Here is a 25006-nt window from a genome sequence, read left to right as displayed (position 1 = left end):
AAAGTTATTTTTTTACATTTATAGATTTATTACATTTTAAAAAATTTCTTTCATTATTTTGAAAGAGAGAGAGAGTACAAGAGAGGGAGAGAGAGCATGCGCAGGGTAGGGGCAGAGAGAAATGGAGAGAGAATCCCAAGCAGGCTCTGCACCGTCAGCACAGAGCCAGACATGGGGCTCAAACTCATGAACTGTGAGATCATGACGTTGGCCGAAATCAAGAGTTGGATACTTAACTGATTTAGCCACCAAGGCACCCCAGTTTATTGTATTTTTTAATTTTGATGTCTAACATACAAATGAAAACCTACATATGTAGTTACCAAAACCACAAATATACAGAATTATAAACTAGTTATAAAGTGCACAGCCATATAATCAATATACAGACCAAGGAAGGGAAAGTTGTCTGCCCCCCAGATAACATTTTGTGCCTTTTCTAGATTATAATCTTCAACCTCCTCCAATCAAGTAACAAATATGTAACAAAGTAACAAATAGTGTGACACTAATTGCTTTGATTTCCTTATAGTTTTTTCTCCACAGAAGTTACATAGAACACAACATATGCTTCGATTACATTTGCATAAAGTGCAAAATTAATGTGTTTTGGCTTTAATATTTATTTTCAAATACTCTTTGTCATTAAGTCACCAGAACTGTATTTTGGTCTAGAGAGAATAACCCAATGGCATTCTCATTTTATTCATTTGTTTGCATCTGTAATCATAAAAGGGTAATATTGAGCTCTTGGTACTAATAAAGCTGAATGCTTGTATTTGGCAACGTATGCATAACAAGAATCTATACCCATAAAATGCTCTGGAGGCGAAGTAATAAACCCAGACTGACTAGTGCAAAATGAATTTTTCTGCTTTTTTAAAAATATCTTATGTAAAAATTCAAGAGACACCCAGAAAACTTTTTCTGAATGTTTATGAAACTCAAAATCATATGATTATTTAAATATATATATATTTAAATATATATATACTTTGAATATATATAAATATATATATACTTTGTATATATATGTAAATATATATACTTTGAATATATATATATATAAATATATATACTTTGTGTGTATATATATATATATATATACTATATATATATATATATATATATACATATACACTTTGAAAGGAAACAAATATGGATTTTCCTTCTTTACCTCATCTCGAAATAGGGCTAATAGCCCTCACAGGGTGAGTATAAAGGTCAGCACTTCCTGACTAATGCCAGCTGCCTCCACGTTCTGCACTAATACATGTGTCTTCTGCAATCCTCATGCAACTGCAATATTGAGGTACATTAAACTCTTCTGCGGAAGCCACCCTCCCTTACATTCGGGGCCTTTGGATGTCTTGTTCCCTCTCCCTGAGTACTCTTCCTCTTCTTCCTTGTCGAACTCTACTCGTCAGTTAGGTCTCCATGTCCTGTCTTACGAGAAGACTTCTCTCACACCACCACCACCTCCCCACAAATTGGGGCAAGTGTTCTTCCCTTGTGCTCCAATGGTTTTGCAGGCATTATGTCACAGGCTGAGAGCTCCCAGAGAGCAGAGGCTCTCGATTCCATACACCACAGGGCCTAGCACAGTCCTTGGAACACAAGAAGGATGCTCTCATCCCCGCAGCTCGCATGCATGGTGCTTAAGAGAGGGAAAGGATGAATGTCTCTGTGAATAGCAGATATGTTAACGCAAGTGTTATCATTTCATAAGTTTGAAGGCTCAGTTATTCATGAGAATATGTGTAGGAAGGAAGAATTATCCTTTTGCTGGGAGGCATAAAGATGATCGTTCTTTCAGTGCAGAATCACCAAAAGACAAGGCCAGAGACCAGACTCTGGGGGAGAGGTGTGGGCAGTGCTTCACATCTTGCTCCTACTCCTATTTGACAGAAGCAACATGTCCCCTGAAACTCCATCTCCTGGGGAACTCTGAACACTCACCTGCAGTGCTTAGGGAAAAGCTAAGATTCAACTAATTCATACATGGGAGATAGATACCACTGCTTTTCTACACATTTTTGGTCAATTGATCATAATTATGGCAGTTTTATGTTTTTGATTTATTAAGTGAGTTTGTGGTGCTGTTAGAGACAGTCTCTGAAACTATATGAGGTGTTAGGAGATGTTCTGAAAGCAACATTTTATAGAAATGAAGATGCTAACATCCCCTCTAGTAACATTGTCATAGGTACAATTTAGAAGGTGATCATTGTTAGCTGATAAAATTCTGGGGAAAATTTTGGAAAATCCTACTTGTCTCCTAGCTGTGCAAGAAATGCATTGAGATTACATCCAACTCTCCCTGGTCTAGAGATTTGGAAAGAGTAACAAAAGGTGAAAATGTGTCTTCCTACTTTATTTTTGACCAAGTGGAAAACGTGACTTTTTAAGATGGTTGTTAAATAAAACATGAAATGAAAGAAATTTAAAATAAAGTGAAATAATACCAGTTTTGCTTATCTACAGTATCAAACCAAGATTCATGTATATCTAATAGTTGTAGAATTTTCAATGCACATGGTTTAATTTTTAGTAAAAAAAAAAATGAAGATATTTAAATGTGGATTGAGGGAAGTGAAAGAACAGAAGTAGAAAGAGAAAAGATGAAGGGTGGGGGGAGTAAGAAAGGCAGAGGAGAGAAGTTAAGAGTGAAGAAGAAAGGAGAGAGAGGTAGACAGAGACTGACACAGAGGAAACAAGACAGGAAGAAAAAAGGAAAATGTATAGACTCTTTTTTCCATGAAAATAAATGAGGTTTTCTTTTTTTAAATGTTTTTAATTTATTCTTAGAGAAAGAGAGAGACAGCGAGCACATGAGCAGGGGAAGGGACAGAGAAAGAGGAGAGAGAGTCCCAAGCAGGTTCCTGCTGTCAGCACAGAACCCGACATGGAACTCCTGCTCAGGAATGATGAGATCACGACCAGAGCCAAAATCAAGGACTGTTGCTTAAGTGACTGAGCCACCCAGTTCCCCCAATAAATAAGGTTTTCATTAGTTTACAAAGTTATGGTAGTATGCATTACTTAGGTTAACTGATTATACTTACCATAATAGGTTTATAATCTTGCAGACAACATTTCAGTTTTACTTTGAAGAAATCATATACTATTCCTGGACTCCACAGGATTCTGCTGTTGTTTGGGGAATGTTTTCTGTTCATCAGAAACCTGATTAAGCTTATTCTTTCCTAAAGAGAATAAAGGCAAAAGGCTATAATTTAAGCTTGCAGTTTTCAATGCATATGTTACTTTTAATATGTAAAATTCTAGCGATAGAATTCTCACATTCTTACATCTGGATTTACACATTAAAACCACTCGAGTATTCAAAGACCCTTCCTCACAAAGTCAACCTCTCTTGAGTTCTAAATTCTATTTAATATTTTGGTTCAGTACTCTCACACACTTCTTCTTTTTTTGTTAATGTTTATTTGTTAATTTTGAGAGAGTACATGTGTGTGCTCAGCCAGGGAAGAGAGTTGGGGGTTGGTGCAGAGAGAGAGAGGAGAGTGAGAATCCCAAGCAGGCTCCGTGCTGTCAGTTCAGAGCCCCACGTGGGACTCATCTCATGAATCGATCCATGAGATTAAGAGTAAGAAGCTTAACTGAGCCACTCAGGCACTTCTTAAACGTCTTTAGTAAACTTAATTTTGTTTGTAATTTCATTCACATTTTTCCAAGGTGATAGAAGATTTCATCCTAATAAAATCCTATTAAGGCAGATATGAGCAAATATTTCACTGTTTTTATCTTTCATTATTTCACAAATCTCATTTAGAAGCCAAGTTCCATAAAACAGAAGACACAAGTTTGCATTCACTAATTTGTTTGGTTTCAGAAATCTCATTTTGCCAAGGGGAAACAGTTAATGAAATCTTTTATTAACTAAACCAACACACTTAAAAAACAAGTCTAATCCTGTATATTACACTTTGTCTTTAAACATTGATTTTTCACCTTATCACATATATGTCTTAGATTATACAGATGAACGGGAAGACTGTGCACTACATCTTTCCTCACGCAAGGATAAAAATAACAAGAGACTCTAAGGATCACACGGTTTCAGGTAAGGGAAATCAAATGACCTACTTTTTTATTTTAATGTGAGACTGGGACATGTATTTGGATTTCAGCTTAGATGGCTTCCCAAATTTTAGAAGACACTGCTTTTTATGTCAAAGATTGTGTTTTGGGAGAATTTCCAAAACTAAGCAGACTATGCACTTGAACATAAAAGATTGTAACGGCACAGTCATTAATATGACACGTTACTGATTGGTACGTCTTTAGGTCATTTTTTTCATTAATTGCATTTTCAAAACATACATGGCATTATAATACTCCATGATTATTTCCCTATTGAGCAAAATGGTGACTGGTTTTAGAACTGTAAAACATTCTTTTACAGGAAATAGGGAACTGCCTCTGATTCTTCTAAGGAATAAATCCCCCTCTGCCTTGTCACTTTGAACATTATCAATTTCCTGAGTTTTTGTTTGTTTGCTTGTTTGTGTTCTTATGTAAACCAAGGCTTAGGACACATTTCTAAAGGTTTTTATTTTGAAATAATGTTAGATTCCTACAAAATCCTGGGCCCCCCAGAAAATAGTACAGTCACTTCTTCTGCCCATCCTTTACCTAGTTTCCCTAATGTTAACATCTACCTAATCACAATAAGATATTGAAACCAGAAAGTTAACATTAATATGATGCTATTATAATATCTACAAGCCTTATCTAGTTTTTGAGTTTCCCTTCTGACCCACTAAATTCTTTTTTTTTTTCTTTTTTTCTGGTCCAAGATCCAATCCAGATTCCAAATTGCCTTTAGTTGTCATGCTTCCTTCATCTCCCCCGGTGTGGTAGTTTTGCATTCGTGTTTCATGACCTAGATGGTTCTGAAAGATGATGGAAGTTTTATGTTACAAATTTAAAATTTTTGTTTAAATCTTTGAGACTAAATATAAATTCCATCAAAGTTAATGACTTTTTGAAAGATGAACAGTACCTATATTCTCCCTCAAGTATATTCCTTGTGTATATAGACACTGTATATCAACAGAAAATATTCATAAATATAGATGTTCATATATACATATATATAAGTATATGTATAGGTGATATATCTGACATGGTATATGTGCTGGAGGGTTTTTTTTTTCTCTTTAAGGATTGATATAACAAAGGACAAAAACAGGTATTTTTTTATCAGTTCACTTGCTATTGTTCCTTGCACATTTTAGACCATGGAGCATGTGGATGTGGAACAGGTTTTACTTTGAGCAACTTTACTCTCTTTATTTTCATAGAGAATGAATCGATTAGGAATCTAATGTTGTTTCCTTTTAAGATTGGTATTTTTTCTCCTATCAGAGACAGATAATTTAAACTTCCATAGTTTCACTGCAGACACACAGTATTTTAAGTAGTGATGAAAGTCCCAAGGGTGAGTTTTAAAATCCATGGGCTCTGTGGATTGGAATAATTACTGTGGAATAACTCTATGGAATAGTTACTTCTGCAGACTATTTCAGTTCCCTCCAGCTCATAAAGCAAAACAACATAGTGCTTCCCAGCAATGCCAAAATTTTTTCCACTGCCAGCAACAGAAATCTTCAAACTGGTTTACTAAATCATCAAAACTCTATATTAACGTATCTTTTTTCTAGCCATATTCTTACTTTTATGCTGTATTAATCATTCCCTCAACCTTAGTATTTGTCTTTTGTAACTCATTGTTTTAATTTGCTTTCCTTTACCACAATTAGGAAAAAAAGCTTTAAATATAAAAAAGAAATAATAACGGTTGATATCTCGTTGTAAATATTCTAGTCTGAAAGCTAAATTCGGTTTTCTCTGTATATAGATTTTAAGAAATGAGAAGCAAGAATCATTGTTTTGAACAATACACTTGCTAGTAGTATAGTGTATCGTCTCTCTGCATGCCCCTTTTCCTTTTGATATTTACCTAATACGAAAGTAAAAATATTTTCCCCATTCTATTTCCCTGCATTAATTACTACTGAATATATTTTCCATGTGTCCTTGGATAGAATGAACTCATAGAATGTTCTGAAACAACTCGTTTTTTTTTTTTAAGTAAGTCCTCAGTACCTCAAAGGGATTTAAGTACAGGTATATGCACAACTGGAGTGAGAAATGACTTCTTTAGCAAACAATGCCCAGAAGGTCTAAGCCAGTGGCAGGCAAGCCCTTAGGCAGAGCATTTGTGCCAATCAGAGAGGCTAATCTCTCTGCTTGCTGTTTGCCACTCAACCAAAAGCCTGTTTTGCTTGACTAAACTTTTGGTGATATTAAGGATTTACTGTCATTTTTTAGCTATGTTGTACCATTTTTACGTTAATGTTAAGGGCATATTTTTTTGAGATACATACTAAAATGTCTCCAGAAGAAACAATATTTGGGATTTCTTTCAAAATTAGTTGCATGGAGAATGATGAAGGAATAGATGAAAAAATATTGACTGTGGTTTGGTAATGGTTGGAGCTAGAAGACTGACCACCCTGGGTTTTATTATTGGCCTCCAGTATTTGTTTTATGTGCATGCAGTTTTCCATAATAAAAAAATGTTAAGTTTCTGTTTGTTTTTCATATTTAGAGAAAAAGAGCAATGGCCAGTAGCTTCATCAATGGTGAAAAAGCTATCTCAACTAACAATTTAAATGCCTTTATAAATAAGATGAGGTTGTAAGCAAGAAAAGAGTGAAGAGAACAGTAGTGTATCTGTTCTCCCAAACAGAGGGCCAAATGGCCATGAGTGCATTTTCATCTTGGTTATAGAAACTCATTGAAAGTAGAAGTACTGTGTATCTTCTATAAGAGTTTAATAAACCGTTCTAACTGGAAGTAGCATTAAAATATTTTATAAGAATTATACAAAACAGGTATACCTCATAAAAAGAGAAAATATATTTTTATTTTTTGTAATAAAAAATAATTTCAAAATAGGAGACCAGAATAGAAAGTGTATGGGGTTTTTTGTTTTGTTTTTTTGTTTTTTTTTTGTTTTTTTTTCATTGTTTCTCCCGTGTGTTTCCCAAAGTATGAGCAGGAAACTCTCATGGTTCCCAAGATTCTTTCATGAAATCCACAAAGTCAAAACTATTTTCATAGTAAATTCTGAGAAACACTTGTCTTTGCACTCTCATTTCCTTGTGAATATGCAGTAGAGTTTTTTCTAGAGGTTACATGATATGTGCATCACAACAGACCATATACAGAGCAAATATGAGAATTTACCTGTATTCCAGTTAGCTCAATATTAGGCATATTTGTAATAATGTAAAGCAATACCACCCATCTCTTAAGTGTCCCATTTTTAAAATACAGTCATTTTTTTACCAAAAATGTCATTATTTTAACATAGAATGAGTTTATTAGTTTACATTCATTAATGTTTTAAACTCTCACTTTTAATTTATAATACAGAAAATATATAGAGCTGGAATTTATAGGACCAAAATCTCTTTGAGGTCCTCAGTAATATCAAAGAGTATAAATGGCTCATTAAAACCAAAATGTTTGAGAACCATTACTCTAACGATATTTATATAGATTTTTAAAAATTATAAATAAGTTTTTGTTCTTCCTATAAAAACTCATGCAACATAAAACATATTTTGCAAATGTTTTCTTATCTCATGTTAGATACACTTTTAGTTATTTGTTAATATTTACTGATAGAACACCCCTGGTGTGATTTACATTGTGTTCATTGCAAGGGTAATAGAATGAATACAACACAGACTATTATCTAAAATGTTCTCATAATTTGGTAGTAAAATCTGAAATGCAAGTAATTATTACAATAGAATTTTAGGAACAACTGAGACAAAGTCATGGAATTTATAAAACTTTTATTGTTCATACCTATACATACATATATGTGTGTCCACACATGTATATATATGCATCATTATTTATATTTTTGTGATGTTTGCACAGAGAAATACATGCATACAATCTTCTATTAAATGATCTGTAATTTTTAGAAAATAGATCCTTTATTAACTGTAAACTTCAAAGATATAGGGGCTGATCAACAACTGTATAATGGTTTTGAAAGTCTTTATTCAGCCAAACACAAGGCAACAAAATGAAGAGAATAGATAGTAGATTTTAGAAGAAAGACCTGAGTTAGAGTTCAACTCTATTGCTTATTTAAATTTTGAGAATAAATTTGCTCATCTGTAAAATAAGACCAACTCTATGTGTCTCACATAATTTCAAATGAACCCAGCACAAAATCCTGTACTTACTATACACTCAACAAATGTTATTTCCCCTTCTCTTAGAAAATATCAGGAAAAAAAAGGAGAAAATGTAACGCTAAAGAAATGAGTCTGTCTTTTTTATTTAAAGCCATCTTATGGCTCTAGAAACACAGCTGTTTCAAACAAGCCAAAGAAATTCTTCTGATTTCAAAAAAGATAATTTGCTTATGTATAGTTCCATAATGGATTGGCTACATCTGCACGGCTAGAAAGACTAATTAGCAAGTGTACTAGTGAAGAACACTAAATATGTTTAGGTTCAAAAGACAGCAGTATCTTCAGTGAAAATCGTGGCTCATCTTCTATTCTTCATTAGTCTACCATCTTTATGAGCTTTTAGAAACAAGAGACAAATGTAACAGGTCTCCTTGGATCTGAGATGGTAGCAATACCAAATATGGATAGCTTTTTTATTATTTAAACAGCTTTAATAAGGCATAATTTACGTAAGTGTACACATTGTAAGTGTGTACACATTTGTAAGTGTACAAATGCACAAGTGTACAAATCAATTACTTTTGGTGTATTTCGGGAGTGTTGTGACCGTCACCACAGTCTTGTGTTAGAACATTTCAGTCATTACAAAAAGTTCCCTTGAGCCGGCTAGCAATATCCACCTTCAACGCTCCAGCCACAGGCAGGAGATTTACATTCAGTATCTAAGTTTGCCCTTTCTGGGCATTTCATATAAATTGAATCATACAGTTTTGGTGTCTGGCTCCTTTCACTTACCAACATTTTGCTGTTTATCTATTTTATCACATGTATCAGTCGTTTGATCTTTCTATAGCTAAATAGCATTGCATTGTTTGGATATTCTCTCTTTTTTTTTTATCCATTGAATTTTTCCCAGTTTCAAATATTCGCATACAAGTTTGAGTTTAACCATATGATATTTTTTTAATGGTTTCCTAGAAGAGGAATTGTTGGGTTCTATGGTAAGTTTCTTTTTAACTATTCAAGAAACTGGCAAATCGTTTTCCAAAATGAATATACCATACTGTGTTCTTGCCAGCAACATCTGAGGGTTCCACGTTCTCCATGTCATTGCCAACACTTGATAATGTTTACCTTTTGGGGTGGGTGTGGATAAGAACTCTTTGTTTTAACTTCCGATTTCCTAATGACCTATGGTATTGAGCATATTTCAGGTGGTTATAAACAATGCCTGTCTCTTTGGTGAAATGTCTGTTCACATACTGTACTCATTTGGGTTGTTTGTCTTCTTACTGAGTTGTATGAATTCTTTATATATTTTATGAATTCCATTTTAATGGAATTAAATTTATCAATATGTGTTTTCCTGTACTGACCAGGCTGAGCTCTTGATAGAGTATTAAGAACTATCCCAAGGTCACAAAGATTTTTCTCTTATTTTTTTATACCAGAAGCATTATACATTTAGCTTTATGACCTATTTTGTGTTGATTTTGGTATATGGTGTGAGGCAGAAGTCCACGTTCTTTTTTTTTTTTTTTTGAAGCATAAATGGATATCTATTTGTGTAAGTACCTTAAAGAAAATCCCCCCATTGAATAGCTTTGGCACGTTTTGTCAAAAACAATCACCATTAATACCAGGATTTATTTTTGGTTTCTCAGTTCTATTCTCTTTGACTATGTGACTGTTATTTCACCACTAGTATACTTTATTGTTTATTACTTTTTGAACTCTGGTAATATAAGTCCCCCTTTTCAAAATTGTTTTGGCTATTGTAGATCTTTTTAATTTTAATAATATTTTAGTATCAGCCTGCTGGGATTATGATAGGGGTTGCACTGAAATTATAGATCAATTTGGAGAGAACTGCTATCTATTTCATTGAGCCATTTCATCCATGAACATGTAATATTTCTTCATTTACTTGGATCTCCTCTAACATTTTTCAATAAAGTTTTATAGTCTTCGGTGTAGAAGACTAGCATTTCTTTTGTTAAATATGTCCCAATTATTTTATTGTTTTTGTTGCTCTTATAAATGGTGTTATTTCTTAATTTCAATTTTGGACTATTCATTGCAGTTTTATAGAAATACAATTTATTTTTGTATATTGACCTTTTATCTTATAATCTCACTAATGTTGTTTTTAGTTCTATTAGTTTCTTGTGTGGAATCCTTGAGATTTTCTGAGGATGCAAGTTCATGTCATCTGCAAATAAAGACAGCTTTATTTCTTCCTTTCCCAGCTAGAATAGTTAATTGAATTTTTTTCTTTATTGCACTTGCTAAAACTTTGTGTACAGTGTTGAACAGAATAGTGAGAGCAGACATCCTTGCTTTGTTCCTCAAGAATATTGACAACTGATTGTAATGAGAAATCAGGGACTCTGCCCTATCCCTGCCATAGAGTTCTTTCCTCACCTCCCCTTTGTTAATACTTACTGGAAGAGATTTTTTGGCCTAACATTTTAAAAAGCTGATCAGAAGTGTTTAAGAATAGCTTTAAAAGCCAATACAGCTAGTTAAACTTAATTTTATGTTTTTTTCAAATAATAGTGGATTACAGAGATGAGAGTTACAAGAGAAAGTGTAACTGTCACTCCAAGAACATGTATGTTCCATCCTAACTGCTGGAACTTGAACAGATTCTACAAGGTGGGCCTTGACACCGAAATGTCTCCTTTCCAATTCAGGAGAATTTTCCTCACTTTTATTCTCATTTTAAGAGTATAGTTATATATGACACAGTTTCTCATTTTAAGAGTGCAATTATATATGATACAGTTTCTCATTGTAAGCCTCTCAAATTATTTTTAGGGATAAACTGAGTATAAACTTACAGAAGTGAAATGTAGATCAGGTGGAATCTCTTCTAAAATCACAATTTCTTTCTGGTAAATTTTAATGAAAGCTTGCATTCATTTTCCCAGTAACAAAGGAATGCTTCTTTTCAAGGCCAGTTCCACATGAAAATAATCACTCCTCCTGATATCTATCAGGATAAATATTGGGGCGCCTGGGTGGCGCAGTCGGTTAAGTGTCCGACTTCAGCCAGGTCACGATCTCGCGGTCCGTGAGTTCGAGCCCCGCATCAGGCTCTGGGCTGATGGCTCGGAGCCTGGAGCCTGTTTCCGATTCTGTGTCTCCCTCTCTCTCTGCCCCTCCCCCGTTCATGCTCTGTCTCTCTCTGTCCCAAAAATAAATAAAAAACGTTGAAAAAAAATTAAAAAAAAAAAGGATAAATATTGCTTGTGCAATTCTGTTCCTGCTAAGGAAGTACTTTGCTTCTAAGTGGAGATAGGTTAGCACATTTTTCTATGCATCTTTAATAAGATTAAGTTTAAAGGGATTAATGATTGATGCCATGAGGTGAGTGTGAAGACATTCCAGATATTTAACCTCCAGGAGAGGAGGACAAATGGTAATGTTAATGTGAAATTTAAGGTTGTAAATCCAAAATGTATGAATTGGCCATGGAAAATTGGGCAATAAGAAATGAGATTCATTGAAAAGAATAAGGATTTATACTGATCTCCTGGAATATCTTCTTGACAAATAGAGTAATGAGAAAAAGTATATAGAAAGAACAAGGATGTAGAAGTAGTCATGGGAAAAAAAAATAGGCTCCAATCTTAAGTTCTTTACATGCTGGACAACCTAGGTAAGTGTCTAAATTTCCTTCATCTTAGCTTCGTTGTCCTGAAATGTTATGGCTAGTACATAACATAAAAAGTTGTGGAAATATTTTCTTTTTTTTTTACTTTTTAAATGTTTTTATTTATTTTTGGGAGACAGACAGAGACAGAACATGAGCAGGAGAGGGGCGGAGAGAGGGAGACACAAAACCTGAAGCAGGCTCCAGACTCTGAGCTATCAGCACAGAGCCTAACACGGGCCTCAAACTTGTGAATCTTGAGATCATGACCTGAGACCAATTCTGACACTTAACTGACTGAGCCACCCAGGCACCCCAGAAATAATTTTTAATATAAAAAAAGTGTAAGACACATAGACAAAATTCTTGAAATGTTAGTTGTTTCTATTTGCCTCTATCTCTGAAGATGATACTAAAGAGTTTGAGAATAATCAAATAATGTATTAAACATAAAACAATATCGGCATGGCATACAGAAACCAAACAGAATTCATCACTTTAAAGTCATATATTTTGAGACATCTGATAGTTAAAAGTTCAACATATCTGATGTAGTAGAACATTGGCTGAAAATAAGAGCAGCTCTCTTTTTGTTTAAAGCACAATCTCACTGGAATGTTGGACTATTCATAGCTGGTCACCTAGCAACGTGTAACATTCCTTGTCCTTTCCAGGTAGTAGTAACAATGTTTAAAATAGAGAAATGAAAATAACCAAACAAATTGTATTATTTCACTCTTTAATGGAAAGTATCTCCTGATAGATACTGGAAAATAGAAGCTGTTCAACTACGATGAACATTTTCTTCACCAATAGCAAATTGATTTGGATGAGAACAGGTTTAGACTGTAGCGAAATAATAATCTGGACACCTAGATTTTATTTATGTGTCTAAAGTGACTCATCAAATTCAGAACTTTTCTCACCTAATCAGTTTCTCAGTTCTTCCCCCAAATAGTAGTAATTATAACAATTATTATGCTACCAGGCTTGTAGGAACTTTGTTCTTTATAGAGTTGCATAGCAAGATAAGAGTGTTAATCCAACTTACTCATTTAACAGCAGTATATGCAGTTCATATTTGTATATAGATGTGAAAATACAAACATGATTAAAACTGTAATGCCAAAAAAGTAACAATTTCATCTTTGTGATATATGATAAAGATATAAGCATGGCATCAACTTTTATGCATGAGTAGAAAAATAAAAATTATCGTAGACAAAACAAAACATCAAGTGATCAATTTAATCAATCCCAGCTACAGATTAAATGGTATGCTATGATCTGTGGCCACCTAAGCCAAAACATTTCCTCTCCTTAGTCTTGATTGAGAAATGTTGGTTCCCAACACATTTCCTCTATCCTGATGGTTTCTTCTCTTAAAAGCCTAATTGCAATCCTTCCCATCACTCTCCTCTCTACAACTGAACAGGGTAAGAAGGTGTTGGGTGTGCTGCTCTCAAATCCATCCCTTCTGATTCTAAACCAGGTGCTAACCAGGCAGGAGATGCATTGCTGGTCACTTACTTGGGCTTCCTTCTAGCTTTGCCATATTATCAGGTGTTGCCATGAGCATTCAGCCTGGCAAAGCCTCATTTTCCTCATGTATAAACAGAGGGGGCTTTGTTTTTTTCTTTTTATTTTAAGATCCACTGGGATGATGTAATTTTAAGGCATTTTCTAAGAATAGAATAGAATACAATTATATTGTTGTTAACACTCTTATCATTGATGCATTAGACTGACCTGGAGAAAAATGTGTATTTTAGTATTTATCCATTCAATATTCATTCAGTTGTATATTGAGTGTTGCCTAGATACTGTATGCTTACTACACATTTTATACCAGAATCTCAGCTTTGCAGAACTGAGCTCTTCCTCTGTTTATGCAGGGAAAAAAGGTGATTTTTTGCCCTATCTTCCCTTTCATTCCTACCTTCTGTTATTGCTCAGTCACTGTGGTAACTACTATAAGCACAAATGTCTCCCAAGTTTTGCTACCAGGATAATGTCCATATATATTGTGTGCACAGAAAACCACTTTTATCTTTGTATTTTCTATTGACATGTAACAAATTACCACAAATTTAATGAATTAAAACAGCACACATTTAGTATCTCACAGTTTTCTTGGGTCAAGAAATCCAGGCACAGCTTAACTGGAATCTCTGGTCAGGATCTCAGAATGCTGCAGTCTACGTGTTGGCAAGGCTGCATTCTGTTCTGGAACTTGGGGATAGTCTTTCAAGCTAGCGAGCGCGGTTATTGGCACAATTCAGTTTCTCCTGTTATGGGACTAGGCTCCCCTTTGCTCCCTGGCTGTCAGCCAAGCCACTCTCAGCAACTAGAGACTCTTGAGCATCTTGCCCTGTGGTTCCCTCTGTTACCCTCTCACACACGGCAGGTTCCTTCTTCAGGGCCAGCAGAAAACTGTCGTCTTAATGGGCTAAGGGAATAAAATCATGGTAGTGACTATCGCATTACCTTTGTCAGCTCCTACTGGTTAGAACCAAGTCACATGTTCCTCCTACATTCAAAGTGACTTATTGGGAGTCAAGATAGAATATGTCTTCCACAAGAAACGGGAACCCTCTTGCACTGTTGGTGGGAATGCAAATTGGTGCAGCCGCTCTGGAAAGCAGTGTGGAGGTTCCTCAGAAAATTAAAAATAGACCTACCCTATGACTCAGCAATAGCACTGCTAGGAATTTACCCAAGGGATACAGGAGTACTGATGCATAGGGGCACTTGTACCCCAATGTTTATAGCAGCACTCTCAAAAATAGCCAAATTATGGAAAGAGCCTCAATGTCCATCAACTGATGAATGGATAAAGAAATTGTGGTTTATATACACAATGGAATACTACGTGGCAATGAGAAAGAATGAAATATGGCCTTTTGTAGCAACGTGGATGGAACTGGAGAGTGTGATGCTAAGTGAAATAAGCCATACAGAGAAAGACAGATACCATATGGTTTCACTCTTATGTGGATCTTGGGTTAACAGAACCCATGGGGGAGGGGAAGGAAAAAAAAAAGAGGTTAGAGTGGGAGAGAGCCAAAGCATAAGAGACTCTTAAAAATTGAGAACAAACTGAGGGTTGATGGGGGGTGGGAGGGAGGGGAGGGTGGGTGATGGGTATTGAGGAGGGCACCTTTTGGGATGAGCACTGTGTGTTGTATGGAAACCAATTTGACAATAAATTTCATATATTGAAAAAAAAAAGAATATGTCTTCCACAATCTTATAGCATCTCCAGAAGTACAGAAGGAACACTTATTCATAAGTGTTTAATTACAATAGTATTCTTCTTCCTACTTACCTTTTATTAAATAAAACTGGCACTTATTTTGGAAAGGTCATCATAGCATTACAGTATTATGAGTTTAAACTATTTTATTTCCACCAGTAGTGATAGGGTTACATGAGTGTCTCCCAATACAACAATTTTCTTTAACATACATAGTAAATGACCCCGCTCCCAGTCCTAGGCTGTCATCCTAAGATCGGTATCTAAACAAGTAAGCATTAAGGCCATATCTATAAATTGACCCAATCTTCTAATTTTGTAACATCCAATTTCATATCAAATAATTACTTCATTTTGGAAGTACTGCTAAATGAATTAAGTTTTTTTATTTCCTTTTATAGAAGTATCATGCAAACCCCCTCAGATTTTACCTTTATGATTATAATTTTGCATTTGCCTTATATAAGCTAAAATAAAGAAAAAATCCACATGTTATTGAATGAACAAAACATGATTTTTGTAGTGTGGCAGTCCTGGGAAATTTTCTTGGTGGACATTATTTTTGAAGTATTTCAGGAAGAGGAAACGCTATGTGTCCTTAATAAAATCAGTATACAAAATATCTTTTATTTGAAAGATGTTAAACAAAGCCAGACTGCCGATATCTTTTGATATTTATTTGTGACTTTTTTGCATATATATAATGTTTTATATGTACGTGTGTATATATATATGGAACATTGTGTGTGTGTGTGTGTGTGTGTGTGTGTGTGTGTGTGTGTGTGTCTTTGTTATTTCCCATGACAATGGCCATTTCAGTCATGGGGCAATTCAATGGGGGGGCCCATCTCCTCTACTGTGATGTGAGTATGAATAACCTTTTATACTTGCTTGTGTAACATTTTTATCTTAATGTTAACTCACATTACATTAGAAAAGACAAATGTGAATTTTTGTTGATGGAAATGTGGCAAAGAATGTCCTCTTTGAATCTTTCATATATGTAAAGGATATATATTTAAAACTAGAAAAAAGATTCTATACAACAATTGGCTGTGTTAGAAAAAGCTAATGGGAATAGTTGAGTTTGTAATTTGTAGACTGAGGTTTAGAGTCAGATTAGATTTTGTATTAATGTGGTGCTTCCATTTTGATGCTGCTGGACACAGTCAAGTAGGGATTGCTGTTAAGGCAATTTATATGTGTTGTATTTGTAGGAATGTTTTTCTCATAAAGTACAAAAATTAGTAAAGATAAAGGAAAATGGTGAAGTGATGAAATATTCTTTAGGCCTCTAGACTCAGGTATAAGTTCATTAATGTAGCATTTGGTAAGACACAAAAGGGAAATTACTGTGTTTTTAATATGTTAGTTTATTTTCCTAAATATTTACGTAGATAATTTATAACAGAAATTAGTAGGTGAAAGAACATAAAAATAAACTTTCATAGCCTCACTCAGGAGTATAATTAATGTGTAAACTATAAAAATAGAGTCGATTAAACTATCCTTTGGAAACTTTTCCATTATCCTTAGTACTTCATTACACTAATATTTATATAGATAATCTTTCTTCTTCTTCAGCCCAATGAATGGCATGACTAAATTGCAATACATCATTATCCTGTGATAACTTTATTGTGAATAATAAACTCCATTGATTTAAAGACTACTATTAATAAGATAGTGTGTTCACTTACAAGATTTTGCTTTTCCTTGTTGCTTAGATGTAGTATGTGGTTTTGTCAAAATGAACCAAGGATTTTAATTTTGTCTAAACTTAATGGTCTAATAATTGTAATATCATAATATTTTCATATAACATTTTAAAATGAAAATAATAACTTTCTTTTTAATACTTTAAAATACCAGAACTTTTAATGTAACATGTTAATAAACCGATAAAGTTTAAACTAGATTTAAACTTTAAATTTAAATCCAAATATAAAGATTTTTCCTTAATATGCTCATTTTATTTTATACACAGCTTATTTTATTTGTGTTTTATTTCAACTTTTTTGATGTACCATGGACTTATAAATTTGTGAGATATTTAAAGTCCACACTGTGGTAATTTGATTTACGTATATATTGTGAAAAGATCCCCCCCCCCCATCTAGTTAAGACATTCATCACCTCAGGTATTTATATTTTGGTGTGTAAAAACACTTAACTTCTTCTCTCTTAGTAAATTTCACTTGTACAATATAGTGTTAAAACCATAGTCACAATGTTTTATATTAGATCTTCAGAACTTTTCCATCTCAGAGCCCCTGGCAACCACTTTTCCACTCTCTGTTTCTATAAGTTTGAATTTTTTTCTCAAACGTATATGTGATACTGTGCGGTATTTGTCTTTGTTTGTCTGGTTTATTTCAGTGAGCTTAATGTCCTCAGGGTCTATCCCCATTGTCCCAAATGGCAGGATTTTCTTTATTCTCAAGGCTGAATAATATTCCGTGTGTGTGTGTGTGTGTGTGTGTGTGTGTGTGTGTGTGTGTGTGTGTATCTCACATCTTCTTTATCCAGTCATCTGTCACTAAACACTTAAGTTGTTTTCATATCTTGGCTATTGTGAATAGTGCTATAATGAACATGAGTACAGATATCTCTTTGATAGCCCATTTCATATCCTTCCGATATATACTTAGAACTGGGATCACTGGATCATAGGATAATTCTATTTTTAATATTTGGGGAAACTCCATACAGTTTTCTATAGTGACTGTCACCAATTTACATTCCCTTGAGCAAGTACACCAGGGTTCTCTTTTCTCCACATCTTTGTCAACACTTGTTATCTCTTGTTTTTTTGATGATAGCTATTCTGCCAGATGTGTGGTATTATCTCATTTTGGTTTTGATTTGCATTTCCCAGATGATTCATGATGTTGAGCACCCTTTCAAGTACCTTTTGGCCATTTGTATATCTTTTTGGAAAAAATGTCTATTTAGTTTCTCTGCATATTTTTAAATCAGATTATTTGTTTGCTGCTAAGTTGTATGAGTTCTATATATATGAGTTTTTATGTTTTTATATTAACCCCTTATCAGGAATGTGATTTGTAAATAGTCTTTCCTATTCTATAGGTTGACTTTCATTTTGATGGTATCTCACGAATCCTTTAATCTATTTTCACTCTTTTTCATTCTTTTTTCTCATTGCTCCTCTCAGGTGACGTTTACTGCCCTGTTTTCAAGTTAGCCCATCTTTTCTCTACTTCTCTGGTCTGATAGTAAACCCTTCTATGAATTTTGCAGTTCATATATTTTATGCTTTAGTTCTCTGATTTCTCTTTGATACTTTGTTATATATTCTGTTTGTTGAAATTTTCACTTTGTTCATGTATTGTTCTCCTGACTTCATTGAACATCATTATTTTGAAATTTTTAAATAAATAACTTTCCTCCATTTCATTAAGGTCCTTTTCTGAAATTTTATCTAGTTCTCTTTTTTGGAACACATTTCTCTGTTTCTTCAATTTTTTTGACTCTGTGTGTTGGTTTCTAAGCATTAGATAAAACAATCACGTCTTCTAGTCTTGATGCAACGGTTTCACGTAGGATTTAAACATTATGATTCAGGGGTGCCTGGGTAGCTTAGTCGGTTAAGCGTCCAACTTCAGCTCAGTTCATGATATCATGGTTTGTGGATTCGAGCCCCCCACCCCCACCCCGTGCTCTCTGGTGACAGCTCAGAGCATGGAGCCTGCTTCAGATTCTGTGTCTTCCTCTCTCTCTGCCCCTCCCCCAGTCGCACTTTGTCTCTGTTTCTCTAAAATAAATAAACATTAAAGAAATGTAAACATTATGATTCAGCCTGGCCTGTGCTCTTGGTTGTCTCTCAAATCTTAACGATTGTTCGAGCTGCCTTCTTTGTTCTTGATGGCTCCCAGGAGTTGAAGGTATGCCAAAACGTGTTTTGATGTGGGTTTTGTTTTGTTTTGTTTTATTTTGTTTTTTTCTCATGGACCCATTATGTAGGAGTCATCAGCTAGTTTCTGGATTTTTTTCAGAGGGAATTGCTCCACGTGTAGCTGTAGATTCGGTGTGTCCATGGGACAAGGTGAGTTCAGGAGCCTCCTCTGTTGTCATCTTGGACTGGAACATTAAAAGTGACTACCTAGTAGTATATTTACCACATAATTAAAACATACATAGGGATTTGAAAAGACTGGTATATTTCAATTGTAATCCTAAGGTTATTAAGGTAATACTTCTCTTAATGACTTGCTACCTTTATCGTTGGATGTCTCTTTTCTTATAAATATTCCCTACATACTTTAAAGGATTTTTGAAAGTTAGATTTATCTGTAAGACCCCCTCAGTAACATCTCTGCTTATTTGTTGTGAAATTACTGTAATTTCTGACAATCCTTTTTAAAGCTTCTGTGTTCTCTTTGGTAACTACCAGTCTCTACCCTGCCGTGCTGTTCACTCGAGCAAAACCCTTGTATTTTCAAGGCATCTAACTAAGGAAGCATTTTGTTAATGTTTTGAGATAGAATAGAAGCAGGGAGGTAAAAGGATTTTGTGTTGATAAAAATTTGTCCAAAGTTGAAAAACATTGGTAATATATAAACATCACTTATCAAGGACCATTTAAATACAAGCATTTCAGTTAAAAATTAATGTTCCTTCTTGAGTTTACCGGGTCTTCTATTGCATTCTATAATTTAGATTTGAGCTGGGGTGTTTTATTTTTATAGAAGTATTTTTGTTTATTTTATCTGCATTTACTACATAAAATATCAAAGTGAAGCTATAGAAATGCTAAAATGTCCACATTTAAATTATTACAGATCATATAAAGAAAACTTCTTATGTCCCCACTAGCATGTAACTACTATAAAATAAGCAAAAAAAAAGTTATACTTTCTGAGTCTTTTTATTTTCTATCATTCTATTTTATCACAAATTTTAATATTTCTATGCTACTTTATTGTATACATGAAAAACTAGCAGCAACCACAGCAATGTCAAAGCAATTTCAAAGCAACAGGAATTCTTGAAAATTTACTATGTGCTTGAAGTGGTTTCTTTATATATAAAATTTCATTTCCCACAGTATCGTCACGGCCGTACATTACTTTCATTTTACCAAAGGTACTGAGGCTTATGATATGTATTTGTATAGTGTTTTAAGTATTAGAATTCAGTGGTATAAGATGTATTTTACACAATTAAAGAAATGTTGTGTTGCGCTACTTTATTAAATTAGCATCAGCCTTATATTTTATTTATTTTTGAGAGACAGAGAGAGACAGAGCACTAGTGGGGGGAGGGGCAGAGAGAGAAGGAGACACAGAATCCCAAACAGGCCCCAGGCTCCAAGCTGTCAGCACAGAGCCTGACACGGGGCTCGAACTCATGAACCGCGAGATCATGACCTGATCCAAAGTCGGACGCTCAACCGACTGAGCCACCCAAGCGCCCCATGTTGTGCTACTTTATTAAGATGGATATAATTATAATTTTCTTTCACTGATCCTTTTCTACAGGGTTTTAGGTGTATTCAGTCACCAAAAATTAAATGGTAGTAGGGATGCAAACTACTCAACTCTTAAGACATTTCCATCTATAGAATGAAACTATAACCAAATCTTTTAAAAATAGTCACTTATACCAATAAATAGATTTCAGAGTTCCACAACTACTCTTTTAGCTATACCTTTACAAGGTGTAATAATCCCATGTGTAGATTCTAAACATATGCTATGCCATATATGATATAGTGCTGAAATTGTTTTTCATGGGCTATGTTTATATTCTGGTTTTTTTAAGCTTAAAAACAAATAAGTAAAACCAAATGCCCTGAGCACTCTACTATACCCTACTACAGTGTACTCTTCTGAGTGTAGCATTATAATAAGTTTTGATGTATGGAATGATCTTGAACATATGCCTATATGCTAAGGAAATGTCTTAAATCATCTTTTGGGATCTCAGACTGACATGTCTCAAAATTGATAAAGACACACCAACCACATTAGAAATTCAGTATCTGTGTGTGTGTTTATGAAAAGTTTAACAAGTAGTAAATTACAGCTCTGAGGGATTCAATCATGAAAAGTGAAAGCAAGTCTTTTAAGAAACTGTTATTACTTTTAACAGATAAATTCCGTGACCAGCTATTTTAAAATTCTCATTTTGTAATTTCCAAAATATCCTTAGCACACTAAAAGATAGACTAAACTGATTGAATGAAGAATGGGTAATAACTTCTTCATTTGTTGCCCTTTATTTGTATCTATGTAATGTCTTATTATATAATCAGTCCTGGTGAATTCTTTAAGACTACTGTCTAAGTAAGAACTCAACTGTTGGTAAGCAGCCTTGGTTGAGACCAAGTCCTATACTAGATGATGTTCTGTACTCACACAGCTATATTCAATGTGTATCATAAATTAATCTCTACTCACAGGGGTAGCAATGGACCAAGATACTGGTGACAGAAAAGCTTCATAAGTAAGGCCAGAGAAGGCTAGTATCTTATTTAACTCTGACCCATTGACAACAGCAGGAAAGTTAGATGCATACAGTTGATTTGCTTAGTTTTTTTTTGTTTGTTTGTTTTTCTTTTTATTTTGAGGCTCAATCTTCAGAACACTTACCCTGGTAAAAAAAAAAAAAAAGTAGAAAGAGGGAGGCAAGTAGGAGGGAAAGAGAGGGAGAAAAGAGGGTAAAAACAAGGAAGGAAGGGAGGAAGAAAAGGAGAGAGGAAATTCTTTTGGAATTACCTTATAACCAGGAAATGATGTTTTACCAAAATATATCCCTACCTGGATAAATGGCAGAAGCGTTCCATAATCCCGTGTTACTTGGTTGTTGAATGTTTGTACTGTGTTGACGTTGACTCCAGGGATTGTTTTTGAAGAGTAAAGTGGGAAGGGAACAGGATCTGTAAGAAAGCTGTCTTTTAAAATTTAGAGATTTTTGAAAGAGTTGAAAACGGGCCTTCAATCACTGAATAGAAATAATTTTAATCTAAAGAAATAATTGTGTCTTGATTTAAGAAGAATTCTGCTTTCTTTTAGTACTTTTAAAATATCCTTGACATTTGTAATAAAAATATTTCTGGTGCTGTATATATACGCTTGCTAATTTTTAGCTGATTATAAAGAAAATATAAACTTAAAACATCAACAGTTCATTTATATCACACTCAATTTTCACACAATAATCATTCTCCATCTTTTTATCCATGTAGCTAATTACAGAAAAATCTGTTCTATGAAATAAAGTTTACTAAGTTGTTCATCAGTCAAGAATTTTATTTTGCCACACAAAAAATGTCATGTTAATAATGCACAATGTTAGTTGATGAGTTAAGGCTGAAAAATGAATAGTAATTCATAAATTATGATTGTATTTTCATCTTATCAGTTGCAATCATTTGTATGTTTAAATTGTGTCTTCTCAATTTATGATAGCTATTACTATCTTTTACATGAAATGCTCCTCAATTTCATAAGTGAATTATACACTCTGGTGTTTCTTATACTGAGAACATCAATTTCATAAGTGAATTATACACTCTGGTGTTTCTTATACTGAGAACATCTTTATACAATATGTTTACAAAGTGTCTGGCCAAAAGTGGACAAAGATACCTGTATTATATCATGGTGATATCATTGAATTCCAAAAATTATTTTTTAATATCAGGGGATTCATTGTAGATCCTACAAAAATCTCAGAATGTCCTATATCATATCATCTATTATTGAATTCAGAATAATATCCTTTTGTTATTGGTGTCCAGTCCCAATATTCATGTTGTAGATAGCTTCTGGGCACCAGAGCTCACGTCATGTGCACCTTATAACTCACTATAACTGTTGTTACTAAAATGTTACTAATAATTTGCTATTTTTTCAATACAGGTAATGGATTAGGAATTAGAATTGTGGGTGGTAAAGAAATCCCTGGACATAATGGAGAAATTGGAGCCTATATTGCCAAAATTCTTCCTGGAGGAAGTGCAGAACAAACAGGAAAACTTATGGAAGGTAAGAATAAGGATTTCATTGTTGATTAAAATGAACATACTTATATTAAACATATTTTAATTTAATATGCAAATTTTCTCTTTATTTACCACATAGGTAACCCTCTCTCCTTATGGTTAATTATGAAATTTTGGTATCGTAATATAAAAGAAAATGTGTTCACAACTATATTCACTTTATTTTCAATTGCATTGTCCTTTTGGCAGTCGGGTTTGCTCTGTGAATATCTTACTTAAGAAACACTAATTAGTCAATATTGTTTACTAACTTGGGCAATATTATTAAAACCACTTTGGTTATTGAGATTATTTTTTTTATAAATACTAAGAAAATGATATTGAAATCATAACTGTAAAAATACCACATGATTCAGTACACCCTAAAGTTGGGTCAGCAAACTGTGAACATCCCCCAGGCCAAATCTATCTGCTGTTTGTTTCTATAAAACAGTGTTGGAACACAGCCAGGATCATGAATTTACATGTTGGATATGGGCATTTTCCCACTACAAACAGAACTGCATTCATGACAAGATGAAATGGTCTACAAAAACTAAAATTTATACTCTATGGCTCTTAACAGAAAAAAATTTACCAACTCCTGTGCTAGGTTACTGTCTACTTTTGGGTACTATACATCTTATCACATCAAAAGCATTTAAAAAAAAAGAACTTTACAGATGTATCTAAAGGTCCATAAAACATGTATTTTATCAGTTTCTTTCACATGTCATAAAATGTTCGGTTCTCAAAACACAAAGTGATTATTTTCACTTGTTTTCTAGTTGATTGGGTTGTTTCCAAATCTAACATATGGTTTATAAGCTTTCAGTGATATTGTTTATAATGGATATTTTTTATCATAAAACAGCCTCAGCCTATCATTTTATTTCATTCTAAATAAAATACTTATTTGGAAAGTGTTTTTTTCTCATTTCATAGTTTTATAAAGTGTTGTTTGTTATTTAAAATTCTCATTATGCTAAAATGATTCACTATTATTTTCTTCAATGTATTGGAACCTCCCAAAAATGTCCATGGATATTTTGGTAGACTATTAGAATAAACACAAACTTGAGGTATTATTTACTCATCACAGTGTTCTTACTGGAGCCAGTTGGTACCAAGTCTCTAAGATACGCTCTTACTAACTTCACATTTAGTGACGTCACATTGAGGGCTTGAACTGGTCTTGGTGGGAGGATTTACAAAGTGGAAACAGATCAATGTGATAAATTAGGCCTGTTTGTTTTGTTTATCTGCTTGTTGGTTTTCAGAATGCCAGATTACCAGGTCATCACCTAATATGTAACTGAAAGCATATTTTTAAAAATATTCCAATGTGCTGCATAAAACAGAGAAAGGTAGGAGAATTAGACAGAAAGCTAAAAGAAAGTAAAAACTGTGTCAATCAAGATATAATAATTATGAGCAAACTACTGAGTCTGTACAAAGTTTCTATGACTATAATCTTATCATGCCTGATGCTACTCTTTGATGTTGCAGTCTACTTAAGCTATAGAAATTGAGACCATTTTTTTTAATTGACACCATTTTTAATGATGGAAGTGACATGCCACTTTTATACAGCATACTCCAGAAGGAAAGGTATATGCTGTTTTTATTCTAAAATAAAAATTGCAGCAACTGTTTGTTTTATAGTTATGCAAGGATACCTGAATACAGATAAATTTTCATACTTTTGTCTGTAATTACACCATGGAAATTGACAAATACTACAAATCAGGGTGGTTTGAAAGATGTTTTAAATGAAGTGTTTTGTGATGAAATGATACTTTTTGTACTTGGTAGTCTATGTGGCCATTCTT

General features: G+C 33.8%; 1 protein-coding gene and 1 long non-coding RNA gene across 3 annotated transcripts in view; one reads left to right on the top strand and one right to left on the bottom strand.

The window, feature by feature from the left end:
• Positions 1 to 14143, bottom strand: part of LOC111559487 — a 44853-nt gene extending 30710 nt beyond the window's left edge. Inside the window, exons 1-2 of one of the 2 annotated variants that reach the window (XR_006594171.1) lie at positions 14037 to 14143; positions 3066 to 3206 (exon numbers count right to left, since the gene is read on the bottom strand). This is a non-coding gene — a long non-coding RNA (uncharacterized LOC111559487). Of the gene's footprint in view, positions 1 to 3065; positions 4920 to 14036 lie in introns of both variants that reach the window. The other variant, XR_006594170.1, reaches the window with a different exon arrangement.
• Positions 1 to 25006, top strand: part of PCLO (piccolo presynaptic cytomatrix protein) — a 417535-nt gene that overhangs the window by 273004 nt on the left and 119525 nt on the right. Inside the window, exons 9-10 of the mRNA XM_023250308.2 lie at positions 3997 to 4087; positions 23053 to 23178. Coding sequence (XP_023106076.2) covers positions 3997 to 4087; positions 23053 to 23178 — 217 coding nt within the window. The remainder of the gene's footprint in view (positions 1 to 3996; positions 4088 to 23052; positions 23179 to 25006) is intronic.

This window comes from Felis catus, chromosome A2, assembly GCF_018350175.1.
Source record: "Felis catus isolate Fca126 chromosome A2, F.catus_Fca126_mat1.0, whole genome shotgun sequence".
Classification (NCBI taxonomy): domain Eukaryota; kingdom Metazoa; phylum Chordata; class Mammalia; order Carnivora; family Felidae; genus Felis; species Felis catus.
This window is presented reverse-complemented; position numbering and strand designations above follow the sequence as displayed.